Here is a 24,983-nt window from a genome sequence, read left to right as displayed (position 1 = left end):
GGCACAGATAATGCTGAACTCAAGAGGCTCAAACCGTTTCTGTAAGACAAACAAAAGGAAGCCTCAGAGGCTCTGAGCACAGGTGAAGCTCAGGACAGATATGTTGGACTGACCTTAGACTTGGTTACTTCATTTCCCTGTTTATCCTACCAATGACTCCCAGAGAATTTCCTCAGAAAACCATAACAAGTGGAGGTCGTGAAAGCACGTTTGCTCTTTGGATTCCTGTGGGATAGCATTGCTCTATTCAACTTATGGTTGTTAAAAGCAAGGTATTCTACTATAAGCAACTTTTGCCCAAATGCATCTTCCTACCATTGAGTGTACACACACACACACACACACACACACACAATATTCCAATTTCATCTGCTTATATTAATCTAGTTACTTTCTTCTGTGATCACCCCAAGACTTTGTTCCTCGTGAGCTTTCATTGGGTTCACTTGGGGTTGACTGAAGTTCTCCTCACCCCACTGGTTTTCAGTCACATGGGATATGAAGCTGGAGGGTTTAAATGTCTCATTAAGTTGGAAAGACGTCATGCTGCATTAATGACCGACAGTTTATATGGTGATCAGCTGGCCTGCACTGATGTTGGTGACCAGAGTCTGCCTCACACTTGACATGTCCAGGTCTTTGGGCTTTCATCATGATGGACAAGGTCCAAAAAGCATGTTTCTTGACACAAAGTGTGCCTGCTTAACTTTATCCTGACAGTGGTTCAAAGGCAATGGGTTCTCATGTCTGACCTTTTAAAAATATTTAAATTAGGATAAAATTATGTTACTTAATTTCACTGAAGCACCAGGTTTATGAGATGAAATGAAGTCTTGTCCATATAATCCTAACACGTGTATTGATCACATATAACTCTATTGTCTTTCATATTACATATCATTTCTATCATTCTTTTATTCCTCGTATCCAAGGACTTGTGTTTTTGCCAGCCTATCACCTACTCCGCCCATTGATTTAGTTTATAACTCAATGTTGAACTGAATGATCACTCTACATATTTATTTTGTCTGTGTTCTAAACTGAGCCCACAGTATACCCTGTGGACCATCTGGGCTTTTGTTTGGTTTTTCTTATCCAGTCCGTATTGTTTTGAATGTTAGCTGAGATCATTAGCCAGGGATTGTCCAAGATTCATTTTCTTAGCTGTGATTCTTCAGTTTGTCCAGCAGGAGCTGAAATGCTCTTCACAAGGTTTTGTAAGTTTTTATTTTTTTCTCTTCCGATAAGAGTTGGAGAGGAAAACAGCGTCGTGGTGACCTATATCCTGAAGTTCTGACAGCTGGGAAGCTGGGCTGGGAACTGTTTGCTGTCACACCCTGCTCCCTTGACACCCTTTAGGAGCATTGGTTCCCCACCCTGACATCATCTTCCCAGCCCTGCATGGCTCTAGCTAATAGCTCAGGGATCCTAGGTAGACTGTACGAAGACAGTCCGCTTCCTTACATATGTGCCCTACACTCCCACAATTTGGATATGACTCCTATGAGAACAGTGGCGTATATATACTCTCAGATGTAATGCATGCTTGACTCCTACTGACAGGATAGCACCAAAGGGGATTTACCTCATTTTGTGCCCCTACTGCAGTGTTCTTTTTCAATCATGTTCTCTGCTTTGCTTACTGGGTTTGCTGGGTCTCCTGAGAGCAAGTCTTAATAACTGTTTGTGCCAGATCCTCACTTCGGGTCTCCAGAAGATTGTGACTTGTTGCTGCTCTGCTTGCCAGTGTGAACCTAGAATAGTAGTCTCCTGATATAGCCAACTTCCTTAAGGGCAGTCGACAATTTAAATTCTGAGAGTTAAGCAAGGTCATGTCAGCAAAGCTCATGAGATCATGCTGCATACAGTGAGGAGGGCAAGGTCACATTAGTGGAGGCTGTATATAGTCACAATGGCAACTGGAGCTCGAAGCCATTGTGCTGAATGATGATAATGGCTAAGATGTCTACCCCTTATCTAAAGGACATGCCCTGGGAGTGGCATGAAACCCATCCCAGGAACACCTTCTGTATTGGAGGAACAGAGATTACAAGACTGTGGTCTTATTTACTTGGAGTTTTCTTACACGGTCTCAGAAATCTCCTCATATATCTTTATTCATGAATGGTGTTGTGCCATCAACTCACCGTGGTTAGAGCAGGAGAGGAACCAGCAACTTCATGAGGGTGGAAATCCTGCCGGGCTGATCTGACTCGTTATGATCAGTCTTCAAGAACTTACTACCTGTGTGTGGTTCATTTGCCCCTCGTATGAGATGAGTTTGTGACTGATGGCTTTGCATGCCCTCTCTCACAGGGTGGGTGGGCATTTGGGACCAGCAAGCAGGTCCCTGGAAGTTAGCTTAGACTTGTTTGTTTGGTTTTTAATAGTAAAATTTTCTTCAACTTTTTTTATTACTCCGTTTGCCTGCGATTTGGCTGCTTTTCTCATAATTCCCTAACACACTAGTTAAATTGTAGGTTGTTCAATTTTCTACTTACATATCTGTCTTACTAGTAAATTCTTCCAGTAGTTACTACTTCTTGTTGAAAACTTTGGGAGAACTCGATTTAAAATGGACCATGGTGCATACATATGAGAAGGTACAGAGATACCATGACTGAAAAGAGACAACCATTTTTTTTCCAGGACAAAAATTGGGGTTGTCCTAACTTACAATTTTAATTATTGCAAGCAGATAAAATGATGGAAATTTTTTTTATTAAATCTTATTTAGAAGGCAATTTTTATACTGTGGATAATAATTACATTATTTTTTTTCAGAAATTTCTACACGCATGCTATGTGCTTTGATCAAATCCAGTCTCTTCTAATTCCTTCCTCCATTCTCCCGTGATGAAGGTCACAGGCATATCCTTCCCCCCACCCACCCCCGCTTCTATTCTCACACACCCTGTCCCTCTCCTTTATAAACCTTCTGAGGCTACTCAGTGCTGTAGCTACTTGCTAGTTGAGGGTCACCTACTGGAGCCTGAGCAGTTTCTCAAATCCCTGAAGAAAACTCACTCTCCCACTCTCTGTCACAGTAGCCATCAATGGCCAGTAGCTTCTGAAGTAGAAGGCAGAGTAAGTCTCCCCATCCATTATGGAATTTTGGCTGGCTTGATCCCGTGCATTTAGTCACAGCTTCTGTGAATTCCAAACCTACTGTGTCCAGGAAACACCATTTGACTGTATTTGACCAGTTCTTCCTGCTGTTACAGTCTTTTTTGCCCACTCTTCTGAGGTAGGAGTGAAGCAGGAGTGCGGGATAAATGAGATGGTATTTCTTGAGGGGTGTTTTGTAGTTTGTCTTTAAGGTATCAACATTTATAGTAAAAGAAACTTGTAAAAATTTGTGAGTAATCCAAGATTTAGACTGACCTACTTAGAAGTTATTTTTGAAAATCATTCTCTCCTATGTTCTAGGAATATATGACTAGCACTAATTTGCAGTACAGTATTTAGTTGGTGCTAATCTGACTGTCTGTGAGTGAAAAGCACAGAAGAAATAGGACACGTGTTGTACAGTTTGAAATTAAAGATGATGATTTTTTTATTGTTTATGGTTTAAACACTATTAAGCTTGTTACAGTAATATGCATTACATAGATTTATTGATCTGTAGGGAGGGTTCATGATTAAAGGCACAAGTCCTCCTTTGTTGGAAATGTTGAACAACTGCCATTAGTAAGGTCTTTTGTTTGAATAGCTCATTATTGCTATGAAGCCTTCATGTCCCAAAGAAAATTATATGAAATAAGAAAATTTTATTAACTTTTCTATTATTTTAATGTGAAAATACATCTCTCTTTCTGTCAAATTCTATTTCTTTTTCACCTTGAATGAATCTTGTGTGAAATCTGGGAGAATAGACATTTCTTTTTTTTTCTTTTCCCTCCCATGTGAAGTTTTTACTTCTGAGAAGTGTATACAGGACAGCAGCTTGGTAGTCTTTGAAGCCCTTTACAAATTCACAAATTCCTTTGACAGTTTCATAAAATTTTACCTTTATACCCCACCCACACACTATCCTCTCTTACTTCTTCCGTCTTCTGCTGAAGCCTTTCTTCAGTACAACAAACTCCTCCTACGTTGATGTCCTTTCTGTCTCTCTCTGTCTCTCTCTGTCTGTCTCTGTCTCTGTCTCTGTCTCTGTCTCTCTCTCTCTCTCTCTCTCTCTCTCTGTGTGTGTGTATGCACACATTCGTGTGCTCATGTGTGTGTCCCACTGAGTTTAATTATAGTTGCTTGGATGAGCATGAGTGTAATGTTATTTACAGGAACACAGGCAACTTATCAGTGGCTATTACCACTGAAGAAAACATTAGCTTGCCTGTAGGCCAGTTGTACTCAACCTTCCCTAATGTTCCTTAATATCGTTCCTCATATTGTGGCGACCCCCCAACCACAAAATTATTTTTGTTACTACTTTATAACTGTACTTTTTTTTTACTGTTATGAACTATAATTAAATATATGATATAAAGATAGTTTTTGGGTGACTCTTGTGCAAAAGGATCATTTGACCCCCAAGGGGGCCATGACCTACAGGCTGAGAACCCCTGGTGTAGACACTCTGAGGGTTAAGGCCTCCTGAACATGATCCCAGGCTTGTGGATCCTTTGCAACTAACCAGAGTTGTGATGAGGTCATGTGTTCAGTGCCATGCCATGTCCTAAAGACTCACAGATCTCTTCCCCAGTGTGTCTCTCCCGTATTCTTCCCAACCAGTTTTTGGTCATGTTTCCTGAGCTATAGAAATTCTGTTTAGGGACGAGTACTCCACGGTGGTGTAGACCTGCTTTTCTTCTAAGAGAGTATTTGTCATGGTTTCTTTTTTATTATTATTAATCACTTCATTTGTTTACATTTCAAATGGCATCACCCTTTCTGGTTACCCCTCCATGATCCCCCCATCTCATCCCTGCTCTTCCTCTTCACCTTTGCCTCTCTGAGGGCGCTCCTCCACCCCCACACACACTCCGGCCTCATTGCTCTAGGAGTTGTGGCCTCCTTTGCTCTGCTCTTTTATTCGATGAAGCGTACGATTTTAGATGAGTTTATCCACAAGTCCTGGCTCAAACTTTATAGTTCAGAATAATTTTCAACTCATTATTACTGGTTTTCAGGAAGTTATTAAGTTTTTAAAACATTGTTAACATTTTGCATAAAATGCTTTTAGAGTTACTAAAAGCTAAAGATAGTGTTGAGTTTCCCTGTGCTCTCCATGCTGCTTCCTTGACTTGTTTATATCATTTCATTAAAAAGAATTACTTATGGTTAATTACATCTAGTTTAACAGGATTAGTCATTTTATCACTGGAGCTTTGGAATATCTTTAAAGTAGCATTTTATGAGATGTTTTTGTGTACTCCTAAGTTTTTAGGTCATTTAGATTGTACTGTTACTGAGGAGTGAGTCAATATTTGTTATTGTAGTTTCCTTAAAAATTAATCATTTTGATAAAGTATGGACACTCATTGCCTAGTCTTCTATGCAATGACTAAATCTTAAAATTTGTTTGTTATTTTTAGAATTACCTTTAATATTTGCTGGATAAACACCACTGCCATTTCCCTACACTTTCTCCCCTGAAGGGTTTTAATTTTTCCAGTGTCTTTGGACCTTGCTCTACCTTAAAAGTGTGCTAAGACCCTTTGGATTTCTGTCCCTTCTCTTCTTAGTCACTTTTTATTTTTACCCATGAGAAGATTTGATGTTTGAAGTCTTGGAGAAAAACACAACATATTTCCTTTTTTCTCTTTTAAAGATTTATTCTTATTTTATGTGTGTTTTGTCTGCTTGTATGTCTGTGCACTGGTGTGTGTGTGCACGTGCGTGTGCATGTGTGCGTGTGTGTATGGATGTGTGTGTCTGTGTATCTGTGTGTGTCTGTGTATCTGTGTGTGTCTGTGTTTGTGTGTGTGTGTGTGTGTGTGTGTGTGTGTGTGTTGCACTTGAGGCCAGAAGAGAGCATCTGATCTGCACCTGGAGTTACAGACATTTATGAACCTTATTGTGGGTACTGGGGACTGAACCTGGGTCATCTGCTGGAGCAGCCAGCTCATTTATCCGTTGGGCCATCTCTCTGGCTACTTACTGAAAAATCCTATTCTTTCAAAAAACATTGCATAACATTTTCAGGATTTTTCTTTCGATTGCAGTGACTTCTTGTTTGGGACACATGAAATTGGACAGATGACCAGTGTCCTTCGCTTTTACAGAAGGGTTAAAACGTCTTTAGATGGAACTCATGGGTGTTTGGGGAAGGGTGTGCACCCATCCTGAGTAGGGCGGCGTGGACTAACACCAGTGCAATGTGTGTGACTGAGCATGGCTTCCCAACCCTCACTGTTCTGGCACATTGGGTGCCCAGGTGGTGTCACAGTGTGATTTGTGCATGAGTTTTCCTCCACTTTTACACAACTCTATTTCCTTTCTGCCCTATTCCACTTTTTTTCCTCCCAGAAAATTCTCACTAAGAAACTTTTTCCCCCATCTGGAAAATTCAATAAAACCCTTGACCTCAAATCCCCTTTCAGTTGCTCCTACAGTGCAGTGTTTTCTTGTCTGTCAGATTTTATTATTATAGCTTCTTCTGCTCCCTTCATTTCTTCTTTCCTCTCTTATAATCCACAAGGACAAGGTTATGGGGCCATCACTTCACATACAAATCAACATTTCCTGTGGCTTCATAGTGCTGAATGCCATGTGACCAGTCTTGAGTACTCATCTTAACTCTGCATCTTTTTTCTTTTGGTTGTTTTATTTATTTACATTTCAAAGGTTATCCTCCTTTTCTGTTTCCCCTCCCCTCTGCTTCTATGAGGGTGCTCCCCCACTCCCCCACTCACCCCAGCCTCACTGTCCTAGCATTTCCCTACACTAGGGCATTGAGCTTTCACAGGACCAAGGACCAGCTCTCATCTTAATTGATAATTTGTTATTTCACTTTTCTTTGGAAAGCATTTTATGAATGTACATTGATCATCTAGTGTTCTGGAGACTCCGCCCTCTGGGCTGTCCTACCTCAGGCTTCTGTGCCGGATGCCTGAGTACTCATGCATGTACAGCTTCCTCCCCAGCAGTGTCTACTCCCTGAGTAGTTTGGCCTCACAGTTTTACAAATGTGTGAACAATGGCTATTTCAGATTCACAGCTCTGGTGCATATTTCTACTCCAATGCTCTCTACCTTTTATTGGCCATTTTCACCCTTCCTCTACAAATATCAAATTAACCATTTCAAATTTAAAATATTTAAAATCAAATGATCATTTTTACTTCTTTAAATAACTATTTAAGGTAAGTCACTAATTTTGAGAGTTATGTAAGTGTATATATGTAACATGTATATATATGTACACATACACATACGCACATAATATACATACATGTATATGATAAAATACGGACATCAAGAACACATACAGTAAAAAATAAATCTGTGCTTTATCTTCATTTCCTGCTGTTTAAAAACTAGCATTGTATATCAACACGTTGCACTTACAGTTTAAGAATGTTACGTGAACTGTCCGAAGTGTGGTGCTTATTTTGAGATTCTTCTTCTTATTCCTGTGTACTAAATATCAGCGTAGACAGATATTTGCATAATCATGCAACCTGTACTTATCTTATATTTCACACTTAATGTAACTTAAACGATGTTGTGAAGAGCAGTGTTCATCCCTCGTCCGCGTGCGGGTGTCTGCACATGCACATCAGTAACAACTCAGTCATTTTGTGCATGAGTCTCAAGTCAGAATTTAACTGTGTCCCTCCCCTCCCTCTCCCCTTTTCAGTGCCCACGGTTGATGTCTTTCAGATTTCGACAAAAGAGCGGTTTGGATTGGGACATCAGCTGAAAAAGTAAGTTTGCTGAGGAGTAAAAAATGAATTGCTTTCTGGGAGAACCGGGTTCTCATTTTGTACTTTCGCTCTGTTTCTGTTCTCCTACATCTCTTTCAAGCGAGTCCCTGGGGATGGGGCATCATCTTGACACAGAGAGTTCTCAGAACTCCCTTTCCAGCTTCCAGGACCCATCTATCCTCCTGTCCACATCCACTCATCCTTCCACACCCCACAGTCTACCCTTCTTGCTCATGTGGACCCAGACTTCTCGGTCTCTGATGTGTCCAGCAGAAGGAGCAAAGGCAGGAAGGTGGACAGGGGAAGGAGAGACTTCTCCTTTGAGAGTCACCTTGAGGTAGTTTGTTGTTTTAGTACGTTTTTTCTGTCCTGCCGAGCTGTTGAGCATTTTATATCTGCCCCTTCCCAACATTCAGTTGCTGGTTTCTGCTACTTGTTCCTCTGGCCTGGAGAAAGCAGCAGGTTAGCACCCACTGGCTCTGAGCCATTACTGTTTCCCACATGTATGCTTTGAAGCGTTCTTTTGTGAGTTGTCCCTTTCTTTCCTGGTCCTTTACTAAGAGTATGTGTCTTAGTTATTGTTATTGCTGTGATGTGTCATCAAGACCACAGCAACTTTTACAAAGAAAAACATTTAACTGGGGCCGGCTTATAGATTGGGAAGCTTAGTCCATTACCATCATGGTGGGGAGCATGGTAGTTCCCAGGCAGACATGGTACTGGAAAGGAGCTGAGAGTTCTGCATCTTGATCAGCAGGCAGCAGAACAAGACTAATGTGTCACACTGGGCATAGCACATGAGACCCTCAGAGCCCATTCCCACAGTGACATACCTCCTCCAACAAGGCCACACCTCATGATAGTGCCATTCCCTATGGCCAAGCATTCAAACACATGAGCCTATTGGGGCCATTCCTATTCAAGCAGCCACAGTATCTCAGCTTATCTTTTTTTTTAAAATAAATGGACATGGTTGTCCCAAAAACATAGTGTTCATAGAATTTATTTGAATAGGGCAGTGCATTCTTTAATATGTCATCATTAGCATTTACGGTCTATCATTTATGTAGTCACTAAGATTCTGGCATACTTTGGTATCATTAATGGATATGAAGGAGAAATAAATGGTGATCGGTTGGGAGTGTTGAGAAGAGGAAGCAAGCTTTTGTTTCTGGTCCTCTTTTTTTTTTTTTTTTTTGAGATCTTCCCTTTTTGTTTCTTTATTGCTTCTAAGCAATAAAACTAAAATTAGGCAAAACATTTTCATTTGAATTTTAAAAAAAAGGAGAGTTTTAGAAACCATAGCAAATATATATGGTAATTAATATGAAAATTTTAATGGCAATGTTAGCTAAAGATTGTTTTTGAGATATCCAACTTTTCAAAATACCTACTCCCACACTTCTGTTTGTTGATTTGTTTGTTTGAGACAAGGTTTACTGTGTAGCTCTGGCTGCCGTGGACTCACATGGTAGACCAGGCTGTCTTTGAACTCTCAGAGATCTCCCTGTCTGTCTCTGTCCTCCAAGTACCTGAATATCCGGTAGTTTAGTGTTGAAAGCAGACAGATTTAATATAAAGTAACCTGACATTCTTTCTTTTTTTTTTATTAACTTGAGTATTTTTTATTTACATTTTGAATGTTATTCCCTTTCCCGATTTCTGGGCCAACATCCCCCTAACCTCTCCCCCTCCTCTTCTTTATGGGTGTTCCCCTCCCCATCTTCTCCCCATTACCGCCCTCCCCCCAACAATCCCATTCTCTGGGGGTTCAGTCTTAGCATGGTCCTCTTAAAACCCCACAGGAACTAATTCTTAGTGGCTTTTAGCTCTAATCACTTTGATTTTCTGAATTCTACCTCTGTTTTACCTAATACCCTGTTTTTTGTTTTTTGTTTTTGTTTTTTTGTTTTTTGTTTTTTTAATAAAAGGAAAAAGAAAGCACTGTCGATAGAGCTGGATAGGAGGGCATTTTTGTCTTTGAGTAGAAAAAGATCAGTGGTGAGCCACAGACCAAGGAGTTGACTTTTCAGCTTTTCTTCAGTCAGGTGCATACTGCCACATAGGAGGGCATAGGTCACATGTGGGAAAAGCAAGACTGTGTCCATCCTGAGTGCTTGTGGTTTGACTGAAGGAAATAACTGCTGTACACATGGCCTCCTTTGGTGACCTTCCATACACAGGGAGCCCAGCTCTATATTTAGACAGGATCTAGATGAGCCTCAGGATCCCATAAAAAGGTACCAGACTACATACCCCAGAGAGTCTTTAGCAACGCAAAACAATTACACACACTATTGGGATAGCACAGGATGAGCGTATGCAGGTCCAGCATATTATATTTTCAGCCTCACATCTCTGTGATGAAAATATTCCAAAGCTTCCAGCCTTGAAAGGCACGGACAGCATCCTTACCTGTGATCATGGTGCTGAGCAACAGCACACAGAACTGATTTCTGTCTCGTTGTGCCTTGGTACTCATTGCTCTAACTTTCTGCCTCCCACCTCTGCACTGTCTCCAGCCTCCAACCGCCATTCTATTCTATAATACCAGCTAGAATATTAGCTAGAATTAGTTTGCGCGCAGGAGCGAGAGGACAGTTTTAGTTCCTGCATAGAGATGAGAGCATGTGGTCCTATTCTTCTCTGCTTGGTTTCTGTTACTTAATATGACCCCCAGTTCCATTCATGATCTTTGCAAATGACAGGATTCTGTCACTGTCCTTGTTCCTGCTTCGTTGTTTGGATTTCTTTGAGATAGAGTCATGCCGTGTAGCCTAGGTTCCACCCTTAGGGTCTGCCTTTCAACTGCTGGAATTACAAGTCTGCACTGCCACTCCCAACCAATGGAGTCGTCTCTGATGGGCCCTTAGGTCGTTTCCATCCTATGTCTGTTTTGAGTAGTGCTGCAGCAGACATAACCGTGCAAAAGATGCTCCTCTACAGATCTCGTCTGTTTGGATAAATACTGGTGGGATTGCTAGGGCATGTGTTAACTTTTTCTAATAGTTTGAGGAAACCGTGTTCTATTTCCCAAAGTGACTATCTAGACTTTCTGACTTACTTTCTGACTTACATAACTAACTACCTTCCTTCCTTCCTTCCTTCCTTCCTTCCTTCCTTCCTTCCTTCCTTCCTTCCTTCCTTCCTTTCTGAGAGAGAGACACAGAGAGAGAGAGAGACAGAGAGAGAGAGACAGAGAGAGAGAGAGAGAGAGAGAGAGAGAGAGAGAGAGAGACAGAGAGAGAGAGAACGTGAACTGTGGAGTTCATTCTCTTTCAACTTCACGTGCTTGTCAGAATTTATAGCAAACGTCTTACTTACTGAACCATCTCCTTAGTCCCTATAATGGCCATCTTAATCTAACCAATATCGTGGGTTCCCTTTTGTACACATTTTCGTTCTCACTTCCTTTCTTCTGTCTTCAAATGAGAGCCAAAAATCCTGACTGAAAATATTGATATATACCCCAGTTAACCATGGCCAAAATATAAATAGTAAGTTCTGCACTTGTCAAATTTACAGCTTTTAAAGTCTGTAAGAATTCTTGAAGGACTATTTATTCTTTCCAGTCCATAAACTTGATTTACTGAGAGCCCGTTAGATCCTGTGCACTAACGAAGTGGCTTAGATCCTTGATCAGGATGCAGCCCACGCCTCTTTCCTTCAGTTTAATGAATTTTCATTTTCATCTTATGCCAGCACTTATTGAGTAATGTTCTAAGGGAAAACACTTTAAAATCCCTGTGCCAGCTCCCCTCTCTCTGGTACTGCAAGTCTTATGTGATGTCTGGGCCTGGCCATATCTTAGGCCTCTAGGATTGTCATCAGAGTGTATGACACTACAAAGGAGGCATCCTTGGGGAGATGTGAATTAGGCATGATTGTACTGGAAAGAGGAGTGAACTGTTCAATGTTGAGTCTAGATGGTCACACAAATGTGGAATCAAATAATTAACCCTTAACATGTAGGATTCCGTGTCTCTAAAGCTAAATTTAATTAATAATGGATGTTTAATACAATGTAGTATTTATGCAGTGTCCTCTTTCAAAGACTCATGGGATAGCTTTACATTTCTGTGCTGGAATTAGGGAGGCCTCTCCAGTGCAGTTGCTTTCACTGCACTGGAGAGCTTGGGAGGACCTTTACATTATGTCTCAGTGGATATGATTTTGTAAGCCCTGCTTGTTGTTGTTGTTGTTGTCGTTGTTGTTTATGGGATGGTGTTCATCACAACAAGATAAGAACTGAAAAAACACAAAAGTACCAGAATAAACAATGTTCTGCCTGTAGCGTCTCAGGAAAGTATCGCATGAATTTGGACAAAGGAATAGTGTCTGTATCTGTAAGCCTGAGAACTTAAAGAATGTGTGCTGGGGTTTGTGCCTAAGAGATTCCTGTGTGTTATGTAACATTTTCTGTTCATAGATCCATCCTGGTGGTTATTGTTCTTTGCAAATGTTACTTGCTTTTATGAACGAATTTTAACTATGTAGATGATTTGCTAATATGGGCTAGATTAGTTTTCATGTCGAATTTCTGTCCCATATCTGATTAAGTTTCCTTGAACTATATGTGCTTTTGTCAGTGGTTCTTCTGGTCCTATATAGTCAAAATAATATAATTTGAAATTTCTGGTCTCATCTTCATGATAGTTTGTAAGATGAAAAACTTGTTATTTTCCCTAAACCATTGAGGGAGGCCATTTTGGAATTTAGGCTACTTCTGTTTTAGATAGAATTTTACTAAGTACATAACCACATTCAGGCTTTTCTGTGATCCTTTATCCTGCTGTTCTCAGGCACCAGGACCAAGTGCTTAGCATATGTCACTGCCCTTCCAAACACTGACACAGATTCAGTCACTTACTCTGCACAGAACTTCCTGACACACAGGAATTTTTACCATTTTGCCTCAGTGATGAAACTGAACTGCAGAGCATATATGAAGTTTCTTAAAAGTCAACCAGCCAGAGAATGTTAGAGTCAAATCTATTTCTAGTTCAGTACTCGTGAACCACGTGTCATCTGTCATGTTAACACATGTACCCTGCTGCCATTTATATGTTAAGGAATGTGTTCGTCATTGAGTGAATATTGTGTGAGTGTCAAGTCAACCAAAGAGCTTAAGAGAAAATACTTAGACAATTGTTCGTGTCTGACCTGACATAAAAGTTGTGATCCATGGGATGAGGTGTCTGCTATTAAAGGTTGACTCCATCAGTAATTGTGGAAAGAGCCGTGAAGACGTGCATGACATTATGCCTACTTGATCAAAGTTAAATTCTGTTTATGGCGAGAAAATAGTGTGGGTCTTCTTTGGTCTCATATACATGTAAAATGCAAATGTAGAATTAGGTAACAGTTCCTAATTTGTGAAGTTCTGCATTTATAGTAATTCAATTTACACATGAACTATATGACCCAAAATTTAAATGAACACCATTAGAACAGTTTTACCAGATGGTATTGGCTGAAGCTGGCTATCTCATGTGTGCTGTTCTTCTGAAGTCAACAGAAGGCACATCATGATGTTGCCCTTATATATTCTGTCTGTAAAGACGACTCTGAACCTTTGGTCAGAAAGTAACTGAGACACCACTTGTCTAGGTGTTCTTCATTTAGGAAATACTTAAATATTCTATGGCTCTGTGTTACGAGAAAGTATTATGTATATATGTATCTGTATGTATATATTTACATACACTTTGGCTTATCACCGACATTAACTGTTGTCTTAGTCAGGGTTTCTCTTCCTGCACAAAACATCATGACCCAGATGCAAGTTGGGGAGGAAAGGGTTTATTTAGCTTACACATTCACTTTGCTGTTCATTACCAAAGGAAGTCAGGACTGGAACTCACACAGGTCAGGAAGCAGAGGCCATGGAGGGATGCTACTTACTGGCTTGCTTCCCCTGGCTTGCTCAGCTTGCTTTCTTAAAGAACCCAAGACTACCAGCCCAGGGATGGCACCACCCACAATGGGTTGGATCCTCGCACCTTGATCACTAATTGAGAAAATGCCTTACAGCTAGATATCACGGAGGCATTTCCTCAAGGGAGGCTTCTTTTTCTGTGATAACTCCACCTCATGTCTTGACACACAAAACCAGCCAGCACAATTGACTCCTTGTCAACTTGACACACAAGCACATCACTATTAAGCCTCAACCCTTACTTTCTTATTCATCCCCAAGATCTAAATAACTTTAAAAGTCCCACAGTCTTTACAAATTCTTACATATTAAAATTTCAATCCCTTTAAAATAGCCAATCTCTTTTAAAATTCAATCTTTTTTCAATTCAAAGTCTCTTAAACTGTGGGCTCCACTAAAATGCTTTCTTCCTCCAAGAGGGAAAAATATCAGGGCACAGTCACAATCAAAAGCAAAATCGGACTCTAATGGTCCAATGTCTGGGGTTCCTTCCACCATCTTCTAGGCTCCTCCAAAGGCTTGGGTCACTTCTCCAGCTCTGCCCTTTGTAGCACAGACCTTGTCTTCTAGGCTCCAGCTACTTGTTTTCCACTGCTGCTGCTGTTCTTGGTGGTCATCTCCTGGTACTGGCATCTCTAAAACACTGCCGTCTTCTGCTGTAACTAGGCTTCACCAATAGCCTCTCACAGGCTCTCTTCATGGTTCCAAGCCTCAACTCCTTTGCATGACCCCTTCAGTCCTGGGCCATCAACTGCAACTGAGGCTGCACTTTCAATGGCTTTCCAAGGCCTCTCACAGTGCCGAGACACAACTTCTCTTCATCACCCCTTCATGCCTTCAAAACCAGTCCCACCTTGGGTGACTTACACCAAGTCCAGCCACAGCAGGGGGTAGAAACTTGGCTATCTCTGGAACACAGACTCTTTGTGTTCTCTGAAAACACTTCCCAGAAGATTTCACCTCCATGGTGCTGGTCTCTTCTTAATCACCACTAATTTCTTAGCTCTAGCTGACCAGCATCAACAGTCCCAGTAATGAATGCAAAATTTTCACTTTAGTAGTTCTGGTATCTTGTTAATCACAGCTGTGATTCTTCAGCCCCAGCTAACCAAAGCCACAGAAACTCCATAATCAAAATAGCATCAGCCCTGATAAAGAGTCTTTAATCTTCCTTCTGAAATTTCACGAGCCAGGCCTCCATCTTCTGCACTGTTCTCACCATTATCTTCCAAGCTTCTACGGAACATCCCACAGAGCTCTTAACAACCCAATGGCTCTTCTGGCCTAAAGTTCCAAAGTCCTCTCTCAGTCTTCCCCAAAACATGGTCAGCTTTTGGAGGAATACTCTACTAGGCTGGCACCAATTTGTCTTAGTCAGGGTTTCTATTCCTGCACAGACACCATGACCAAGATGGAAATTGAGAAGGAAAGGGTTTATTCAGATTACCCTTCCACATATTTGTTCATCAGGAAAGGAAGTCAGGAGGAACTCAAGCAGGTCAGGGAGCAGGAGCTGATGCTGAGGTCATGGAGGGGTGCTGCTTACTGACTTGCTTCCCCTTGATTGCTCAGCTTGCTCTCTTATAGAACCCAAGACCACCAGCCCAGGGACGGCACCACCCACAAGGGGCTGGGCCCTCCCACCCTTGATCGCTAATTGAGAAAATGCCTTACAGCTGGGTCTCATGGAGGCATTTCCTTAACGGAGGCTCCTTTCTCTGTGATAACTATAGCTCATGTCAAGTTGACACCCAGAACCAGCCAGTACAACTGTCTTAGGAGAAGTAGCTGTTTCTTTTTACATCCAAGGACAAGTAGGACTCGTAGCATATTTAAGAGCTACCAATGTTAGCTGGCAAAGCCACACTTTGGAATAACAATGTAACAGGGAAGGGAGAGGTGTTCTGACCATTTAACCTGTTAAGTTCTTGGTTCTAATTGGCTTATCCAGCATGCACTTGGTGGCCCGCTTAGGTGGTAGGCCACACAAACAGGAACTTTCTTTAGCATGGGAAGGAAAGAAGCTAAGTCTAATTGGTACAGAAAGTGATTCTGTTGAGTTTTCTTTTTATTAGTAACAAGGAGAAATAATGATAATACACTCATCTCCCTGAAATATCGAGTACAAACAACAACAAAAACAACAAATAAAACAAAACAAAAAAACCCCACCAGTCTGCAGACATTAAATAAAAACAGAATAAAGATGGCCCGCTCTTCAGCTCTGAGGCCAATGCCCTGTGCAGTCAGCATCCCGGAGTCACTCAACACAATTTATTCTTTTGTTTTCTTTCACCATTTCTGCTCCCCTAAGGGAGCCTCCATGACTCTTCTGAACACATCCCAGATAGCAGGAGAAAGGCTACTATATCGGGGTAAGACATGGTGAACTGGACTAGCTGAGACCTGCAGGATGTTGAGAAATTTTGGTAATTGTCTTCTTCACACCTTCTCCACTGAACAGATGCCTTATTCGAATGCATGGAATAATAACTATTTTCTGGAATTAAGAGGAAAATTTTCACATACAAGACTGTTTGAATCCCTGGCATAGTCTAGCTCATAAACAAATGCTGGCATCAGTTTTCTCTCCTAGAAGCAGTTTATAGAAATAACAAAAGAACATGACAACCAGGCTTGAAGGGATTTTTGAAAGAAAATAAAAATGTTGAATGCATAATGCACATAATATGTAATCGTGAAACTTCACACGTGCGGAAATCTGTCACTAAGGGATCCTCCTGCCCTGTGACCGGGAAGATGGGCTGCTTAGCCTCAGCCTCAGGTTCTTTACTGATTCATGCTGTCAGAGTCCATAGGATTCTTTTCCATTAAGTACCAAGGAAGCAGATGGTGTGGAAAATTCTGAAGCTAGGAATTACCAAATTCCAACTTTATGTTATAACTGAAATATTTTAGGGATATACAATTTTTAAAAGCATATACAGAGGTAAATGGGCTATGTTTGAGGACTATAGTTTTTACACTTATGGCTACATACAGTTCTACAATCTGGTTTTCTTTTCCATGAACCAAGTCATAGCTGGAACAATGAAGTGGAAATTGGCTTCACTTCAAATAATTTACATAAAAGTTATGAATCCTGGAGGATGCTCTCCGGATTCTCTCTAAACCATTTATTTCACCAATTCTCCAGCAATTTGAGGAATTAAATTACAGCAGTACTTTATTTTAATTTATTAATAAGTAGGTTTCTTAATCACTTCTATGATATAAGTCATCATAAAAATGTCACGGTAATTTCTTACGTTCTGGCTTCCTTCACATCAAAATTCTTTCACAACTCAAACTTAGCCTTTTACTTATGACTATGTTCTATATTGCCTTGATAATGCTTTCTCAAGGCATTAGACACGAAACTATTGGTGGGCACCTTATTGATGGGCATGGTGGCACACACCTTGTACTAAATCCCAGTACTAAAAAGGCGGAGGTCTTCTGAACCCTGGGGATTCAAGGCCATACTAGCAAGTTCCAGGCCGGGGCTACCTAGGGATGCCCCTGTTTCAAAGCAAAACAGCAACAACTCCCCCACCCCCATCCCCCCACTCTCCCCTCCACCAAACCAATTGGCCAACCAACCGTCCAATCAATGAGACCCACAAAACCGGAAGTACTGGTTTAGGTGGCCTTAGGACTTGTGCTAACAGTTGTGCCTTTGTGTTGACAGAATCATGCAGACATTTGTTTCTCAGCAGTGGAAACAGAGCAAAGAAAAGTCCAATTGCCCGCACGGTAAGAAGCTGTCGGAGAAGAAGGTGAAGTCTCCTCTACATTTGTTTTCTACCCTGCGCAGGTTGGTAACTTCATCCTTGTGTCAGTGCTGAGCCCCCATAGAGTCCACCTTCACCTAGTTAAAAATTATTCTTTCTTGTTAGCTGTCCCCTTATTTTCTTTATGAGTTCCAAGAAAAGGTTGAGCTACTGGTGTCCCACCTAAAACACAGATGGGCATCTGTTTGTTTGTTTGAGTTGACATTGGAAAATGTACTAAAATTAGATTTTTATTTGAAAATAGAGTTTTCTCCAAAAGTTCATTCTTTCTGGGGTTCTGGGATAGGTCAGAGGGAGAAGCCAGACTCCAGTCTTCTTGTGCTAATCAGCAAAGAGGTGGTTTCGTTCCTGTGACCCATTCTGCACCGAGAGCAGGGAGGCAGTTGATCGGGTGGCAACATTAGTCTGGTGGTTGAGCTGGGGCCCTAAGTTTAGGTCCAGTGTTTGCTCTGTGTTAATTGTTGCTAATTTCCAAGGTCGCCCAGCTATCCTCCCCCTGGATGTGGCAAAAGCAAATCCAAACTGAAACCCGAACAAGACGGCATCTCCAAAACTCATAAGCTGCTGCGGAGGACTTGCTCCAGTACCGTCAAAGCTGACGATATGTGTGCCAAGTCGCACAGGACTTTTGGGCGCTCGCTGTCCAGTGATCCCAGGGCCGAGCAGGCGATGTCCACCATTAAATCGCACAAACTTTTGGGCCGGCCCTGTTCCGCAGCCAGCAAGCAGGAGGACTGCCTCACACTAAAGTCCCATAAGTTATTGACTCGATCTTGTTCTGGAGACCCACGATGTGAGCACAACACCAACTTGAAGCCCCACAAACTGCTAAGCAGGTCTTACTCTAGTAATCTCAGAATGGAAGAGTTATATGGGCTGAAAAACCACAAATTGCTCAGCAAGTCTTACTCCAGTGCCCCCAAGTCATCGAAAACAGAGCATTTCAAGGAACCCAACGCAGAGGGCAGGAGGCTCTCGCTTACCTCAGGGCTTATCGGTATTTTAACACCATCATCGTCTTCTTCCCAGCCTCCTGTGCGTAAACACTTTCGTCTTGCCTTCTTAAATGTAGCAAAGGGGCAAGAGATTTGTTCGCATTTTTTTTAAAAATAAGACCTGAGAGAGGAAAGAAGCAAGACAATGTTTTGTTTTTAAATTTGTTGTGTTTTTCCTTTGGAAATATTAGTTTTGTGTACCCAGTTTTTACAGCTGGCCCAGAACAGTTAATATGGGTTCTGAAAAAAATGTAATTACTGATTTACATTTCAATTCATAATCCTATCACTGAATACCACTAAAAATCGAAGGAATTCAATTAGATTTTCAAAGCTGTTAATCTTTATTAAGTAGGCCATTTAGTCTTCTCACTTTATGAGTGGTAGAGAACACTTGTCTCATAATTAAAAATAATATTCTAGTTATACATTAGAAAATTTTGTCTGCAAACATTGTGATCAGTGATAGAGTCCAATAGTCTCACATGCGGTTTTTCTTGGTGTCCATTCTGTGCTAACACAGTTTTGGGGGCAGTGTGGGGTCAGTAGATGACCGTATGATTGGTATTGACTATGAATCAGCCTTACACAAAATTGGCCTCTCCAGTGATTAACATTACAGCCAACTTCTAACAGACTTAAATCATACATGTAGTTATAAAATAATGGTTGAAAGTTTTGGTTGCTGTTTTAAATACGCATACATTGTGCCAGTTTAATGATTCATAGGGATACACCCAGCCTTATATAAGTTGACAATATATAAGAGACTGCTTTTAGGAAGTCATTTTTACAAAGATTTTCCCCTACCACTGAATCTTAGCTACTACTGTAAAGTTACACCTGCTTTAGGAAACCTTGGCAATATTTGTAATTTTATATGACTATTTTAAGGTATGCTTTAATGACGTGGAGAAAGTTGTGTCAATCCAGTACATAAGGAATGTTTTCCATAATAGTTTCACCAAGAAAGATAATTTCAGATAGTTTGTAAAAGAAAATGCACGTATTTTTCCATGTTCTTGGTTAGCCCAGTAAGAGATTGAGTACTGCAACCTTTGGTAGCAACCGTATAATTTTCCTTGAAGGAATCATAGCAGGTAGTAAGATTTGAATATTCTAATGAGGGTGTGGACTTTTTTTATTAGTAATAGAATAAACTAACTTTCTTTTTATGTAATAATGACAGCTACTAAAAGATGAGAAGTTAAGAATATAATTTTGTTTAGGGAAAGTTGCAAATTGTGCAACCGTGACAGGATTAGTAAAGAAATTAAACATTTCGATATTATAATATCTGACAATACAATACTAATGTGGTCTTCTGCATTCATTTCTGAAGAAGGTAAGAGCTGCAATTGCTGTATTTTCCCCAATGAAAAATTACTTTTGTTTTAAACTTTGCTTTTTATAGACAAATGGTGCAAAATGCATTCCAATCCGAGACCGCGGCTTCCTGGTGCAGGTATGAGTTAAGACCATGTACTGTTGGGAGTCCCTAGTCCCTGCTGGGATCGCACATCACTTGAGAACAGCACTGCTTATATCCTTGTGTTGTTTTGTCAGACCATTGAGTTTGCTGAGCAGCGGATCCCTGTACTGAATGAATACTGTGTGGTGTGTGATGAACCACACGTGTTTCAAAATGGCCCCATGCTTAGGGTAAGTTCCCATTGACTGCTCTTCCCCATTAACATAACACAAGCAGTAGCATTCCAATATAAAAGTAAGTAAACAAATAAATGCATTTAGAATAAGTACTCCCTAGGGCAAATTATTTAATGTATACAAAGTGCTATCATTTGCATGGAAAGGAGTTAATATGACTTCCACTGGCGTTTGTGTAAGCAATTTCCTCCTAAGACTGTGTTTACTGTGTCTGTCATCTTTTTATCTCTTTCCATTTATTTCTATATTGGCAATAAGTCTTATAAACTATCCTTATATGCATACTTAATAACACATGGCTTCTGGGGACAGCCCTTTATAAGGCTAGGCAACTAGGCTACTTTAGTGTGTTCGTTCAAAACCACATAAATTAAGACAATATAGAAAGAGGCTCCGTGCAAGTTCCGCTCAAGCACACAGTAGAGTTGGGAGAGTCAGAAGATGGCTCAAACTGCCAATTCAGGGACAGTGTTGTCAGGTCGCCCGAGATGTGTGGAAATCAACCTGTGTGTGTGCTTTGGAGACTGAGTTGTTCAAATTAAAAAGTGGCACATTTTTTTTTGCAATAATAATTTTATAAGCTTTAATCGATAAAGGTTGGAAAAAAAAACAGTTTTTAAATTGAAGTTTATGTAACCTTTGGAGTGGTTTCAATGAGCACTGTCCCATGTAGGCTCTTGTGTCTGCATACTTGATCTCCAGTTGGTGACGCTGTTTGGGAAGGTTAAGGGGAGAGCCTAGCTGGAGGGACCTCATCGTTAGGGGAGGGCTTTGTGGATTTGTGACTTTCGCCATCTGCTTCCTGTGTGGGGTGGAGATGTGATCTCTCATCCTTTTACTTTAACCATGCTGCTATAGCTTGCCTGCTCTCCCAGTCCTCAGGAACCATAAGCCAGAATAGCGCCTTTCTTTTCTAAGTAGCTTTTCGGCATGGTACATCATCACAGCAACAGGAAAATAACTTATACAGTCCTCAGGTCACTGAAGCACATAGCTAAGTGTTTCTAATATAGTCATGATTATAATCACTGTCACTAATTCCAGAACATTCCTACTTCTTAAAGAACTCCACAGCAGTAACAGTCCTTGCCCTCTTTCCCCAGGCCCCCCATCCTGGTGCCAGCAGCCACTGATTTACTCCATTTTTCTATGGATGCCTACAAGGTTCATTCTTGTAACATGGATCAGTACTCGGTTTCCTTTTTATCACTCAGTATTCTGTTTGATGGATGGGCAAACCACATAGGCTTATTCATTCATCAGTTGATACAATCTCCAGGACCTAGTAATGCCCCCCCTCTGGAATGGCTAAATGGTTTGCATACTGAATATACCCTTCTCACCATCAGTATGATGACAGTTCCACTTTCTCCACATCTACAGTCCTTCTTTATTCTTTCCTTCAAAAAAATTGTGTGAGTTCATGTGTGAGTGAGTGTACATATATGTGAATCTAGCTCTCTAATTTTGGTAACATCATAACGCACGATTGTTTTCAGAATGCTCTCTTGCATTTATTGTCCACTTATGTATCTTTATAGAAATGTCTGTTCAAAACTTTTTCTTGTTTTCATATTGTATTATTTTAATTTTGATTATGGAATGGTACATATTCTTTATTCCGAATATTATATCTTTATTACTAGATCCTTAACATATAAATAAATCATAAAGACTTTATTTTGCATATTTTCTTTCCATTTTCTTGATGTTTTCATCCTAGTAAGTTTTACACTTTGATGAGCCTAATATTTTTCATTTCTTGCATTTTTAATGTGATTCTAAAGAACTGAAATCTAAGCAGTGCGAATTAGCTTTGTTCTCCATTTACAAGTTTGAGTTGGGAATTTATTTGGACTCCCTTGTTTGCTCTATCAGTTCTGTGGCCTTCTTGTCCATTTTTGCAAATGAAAGCAATTGTAATTTGTAAACGTTTGCATTAACCTGCACATCAGTTTGGGAACTCTTGTCATCAGCTAGAAACTCAATATTTGTCTGTCCATCCAAGTCGATCTAATGGAATCCCAGTGTCCATGTGATGTCACTAGGAGTGCGATACAGAGGTGGGGCTGCACTGGGAGGTGGATCCACTAGACCAGGTAGCCGAGAGCTCCCTTCCTACTCTAGCAAATGGGACAGAGTGGCATCTGTCACTGGCCTTTCTCTTATACTCCTGCGTGACACCAACAGTGGTCCCCCAGCAAATTCTGAGCCCATTGACTGTCTGGCTTCCAAACTATGAGAAATAGAAGGGTTTTTTAATGGCAGTCTTCAAAGACTGACACAGTTGTATGTTAATTTTTCCAGAGCATGAACACAGGATATCTTTTACTTACTTAGATATTTTAAAATTTCTTTCCATGCTGTTTTAAACATTTTAGCATATGAGATCTATGTTTATTTGAATAATTTTTATGTAAATGGATTTTATGTAAATTTAAATTTTATTTGCAGGTGGTTCTTGCTTGTATAAAGGAATACAAATGATATTTGTAGATTAGCCTTGTATTCTCTAAGTTTGCTGACTTTCTTTATTAGTTCTAATAAGTGGTTGCTGACTTCTTTTAATGACTCTCTGTAGGAGATTTCTTATGTTTCTTAGTTTCTTTTCCTGATTCTATGATAGTTAAGAGAAACTGGTTAAGAGATAGTTAAGAGAGCCAGCCCATTGGTTAAAAGATAATTAACATATAAAGAGGGGAGACTTACTTTTGGCTGGTTGATTAGAATACCCTAGTCCATGATCAGTCAGTTACATTACTTTGACGTATGATGGGGCAGCATATGACAAGAGGCATATGAGATAGCAGAACTGCACATCCCCACCCCAGGATCAAGAGAGCACAGAGTAGCTGGGACCCCACAATGCCTCTTAAGCACACACACCTGTGAACTAGTGCACAATAAGTAATGCTTCTTTAAGTGTCCGCCATCACTCTGGGGATCAAGGCTTTAACACACAGCTCTTTGGGCAGTACTCAGATCTGAGCTACTCCAGTCTTTTTCAACACAGAGGATTCTTGGTTGTGTGGTTTAGAAGTGTACATAACAGGGCATTTATTTTGTTGCGACTTTTGCTCCTTCCAGTTTTTATTTCATTTATTTTTCTAACTACTACTGAAAACACAACTATTAATTTCTGTCTCATTAAACTGTCCATTTCTTCCTGTGGTTTCATCCCCATTTATTTCGCTCATATATTTTGGAGGAATGTGCTGTGCTACCTGTATATTCAATTATATTATGTGTTCGTGATCCTTTGTATCTATTGTCTCTCTTAGGCCTCATTATCCTTAAGTCTGCTTTAGCTCATGTTATCATAGTTGTGCAAGCTCTCCACTCCTCTCCCTCCTCCTGCCTCTCTCCTTCCTACCTACTAATAAAAACATCTTGGTTTCCTATTCATTTTCTCTATGCATAATGTCTATCCCTGTTTATCTTTTTTATACCAGCCTTGTATATATTTGTGTGTGTGTGTGTGTTTGTGTTTGTGTGTGTGTTGTTGTGATGTGGGGACAACACATCAGAGCACATGTGAGATCAGAGGACAACTTTGTGGAGTCAGATCGCCTTCATTGGCCTTCAGCGACTTCCAGGAATAAAGATTATCAGGCCTACGGGAAGCACTGCACTGGCCAGGCTGTGTAGCTCACACTCCAAATGTCTGGGCTTCCTCCCTGATGCCGCTAAGCATAAAACACACGGTTTACCTCCTGTTGTATCAACACAGATTTAAAATAATTGGTTTATTTAGTTTGCCTTTAAATTAGAAAGAAACTGATCAAAGTGATAAAAATAAAAAGGTGCATGCATGTAGTGTTCTTTTTTTTTTAATTTATTTGTTTGGTTGTTTGGAATTTAACCATTTCAGGTTCTTACCTGTTCTCATTATATCTTTGTGTGCCCCATCTAGGGCTCTTGGGGTTTTAACTTGAAGTATTTCTTTCATTATTTCGAGAGGGAAGTTGCACTAATGATGAACTCTCAGATTTTGTTTGAGAATATTTTCATTTTTTTTTTAAGTTTGAAGGACAATAATGTTGACACAAAATTATTTATTGACCTTTCCCCTTGTTTTTATTTATATTTCTTTTCTCTTTGATACTTTGTGTTACTGCATGCTTTTATTGTTCTTGTTTCCTGAAGACAAATTAGTGTGTGTGTGTGTGCGTGTGTGTTTGTGTATGTGTGTGTGTGCGCGCGTGTGTGTGTGTGTGTGTGTGTGTGTGTGTGTGTGTGTGTGTGCGCGAGTGTGTGAAGGGTTCCTCCTATGTGAGAGCTCCTCACAGTGCTTCTTTTGGCTTTGATTTTCCGTGATTTTTTACTTAGATTCTTTGTCTTGGCTCTTTAATCGTCTTGTAAAAGTTGCTCAGTGCAGTGTCTGTATTCTTGCCGGACCCCGTCCATCTCTTGCCTTTTTTCTATACCTGAACCTTTATTATTTCTTTATATGCATTTATATATGTCTTCCTTTCTTTTTTCCTTCCTTCCTTCCTTTTAGCTAGGAATCCTGAGTATACTAATGCAGCTGCCTGTGAATCAGATCTCTGTCCTTTCTAGAACTTATTTTTTGGCAAATTCTTACCTAAGTGCCTTCCCACTTTTTCAAGGGTGTGTATTTGTTGAGCATTCCTTTAATACTTAGCTTGGCTGTTTACAATTCTACCTTAGCCTGAGTTTCCTCCTTGCAATAATAAAAAATAACCTAGAAATGATAT

General features: G+C 40.4%; 1 protein-coding gene across 9 annotated transcripts in view; it reads left to right on the top strand.

The window, feature by feature from the left end:
* Parp8 (poly (ADP-ribose) polymerase family, member 8) overlaps positions 1-24,983 on the top strand; it is a 172,395-nt gene that overhangs the window by 109,735 nt on the left and 37,677 nt on the right. For 5 of the 9 annotated variants that reach the window (XM_087618246.1, XM_087618236.1, XM_087618230.1 and 2 more), the window contains 5 exons: positions 7,827-7,870; positions 17,500-17,625; positions 18,079-18,637; positions 20,012-20,062; positions 20,164-20,259. In XM_087618246.1, the coding sequence (XP_087474372.1) occupies positions 7,827-7,870; positions 17,500-17,625; positions 18,079-18,637; positions 20,012-20,062; positions 20,164-20,259 (876 nt within the window). 9 annotated transcript variants of the gene reach the window in all.

The sequence above is a fragment of the Rattus norvegicus genome, chromosome 2, assembly GCF_021556685.1.
Source record: "Rattus norvegicus strain SHRSP/BbbUtx chromosome 2, alternate assembly SHRSP_T2T, whole genome shotgun sequence".
NCBI lineage: Eukaryota > Metazoa > Chordata > Mammalia > Rodentia > Muridae > Rattus > Rattus norvegicus.
This window is presented reverse-complemented; position numbering and strand designations above follow the sequence as displayed.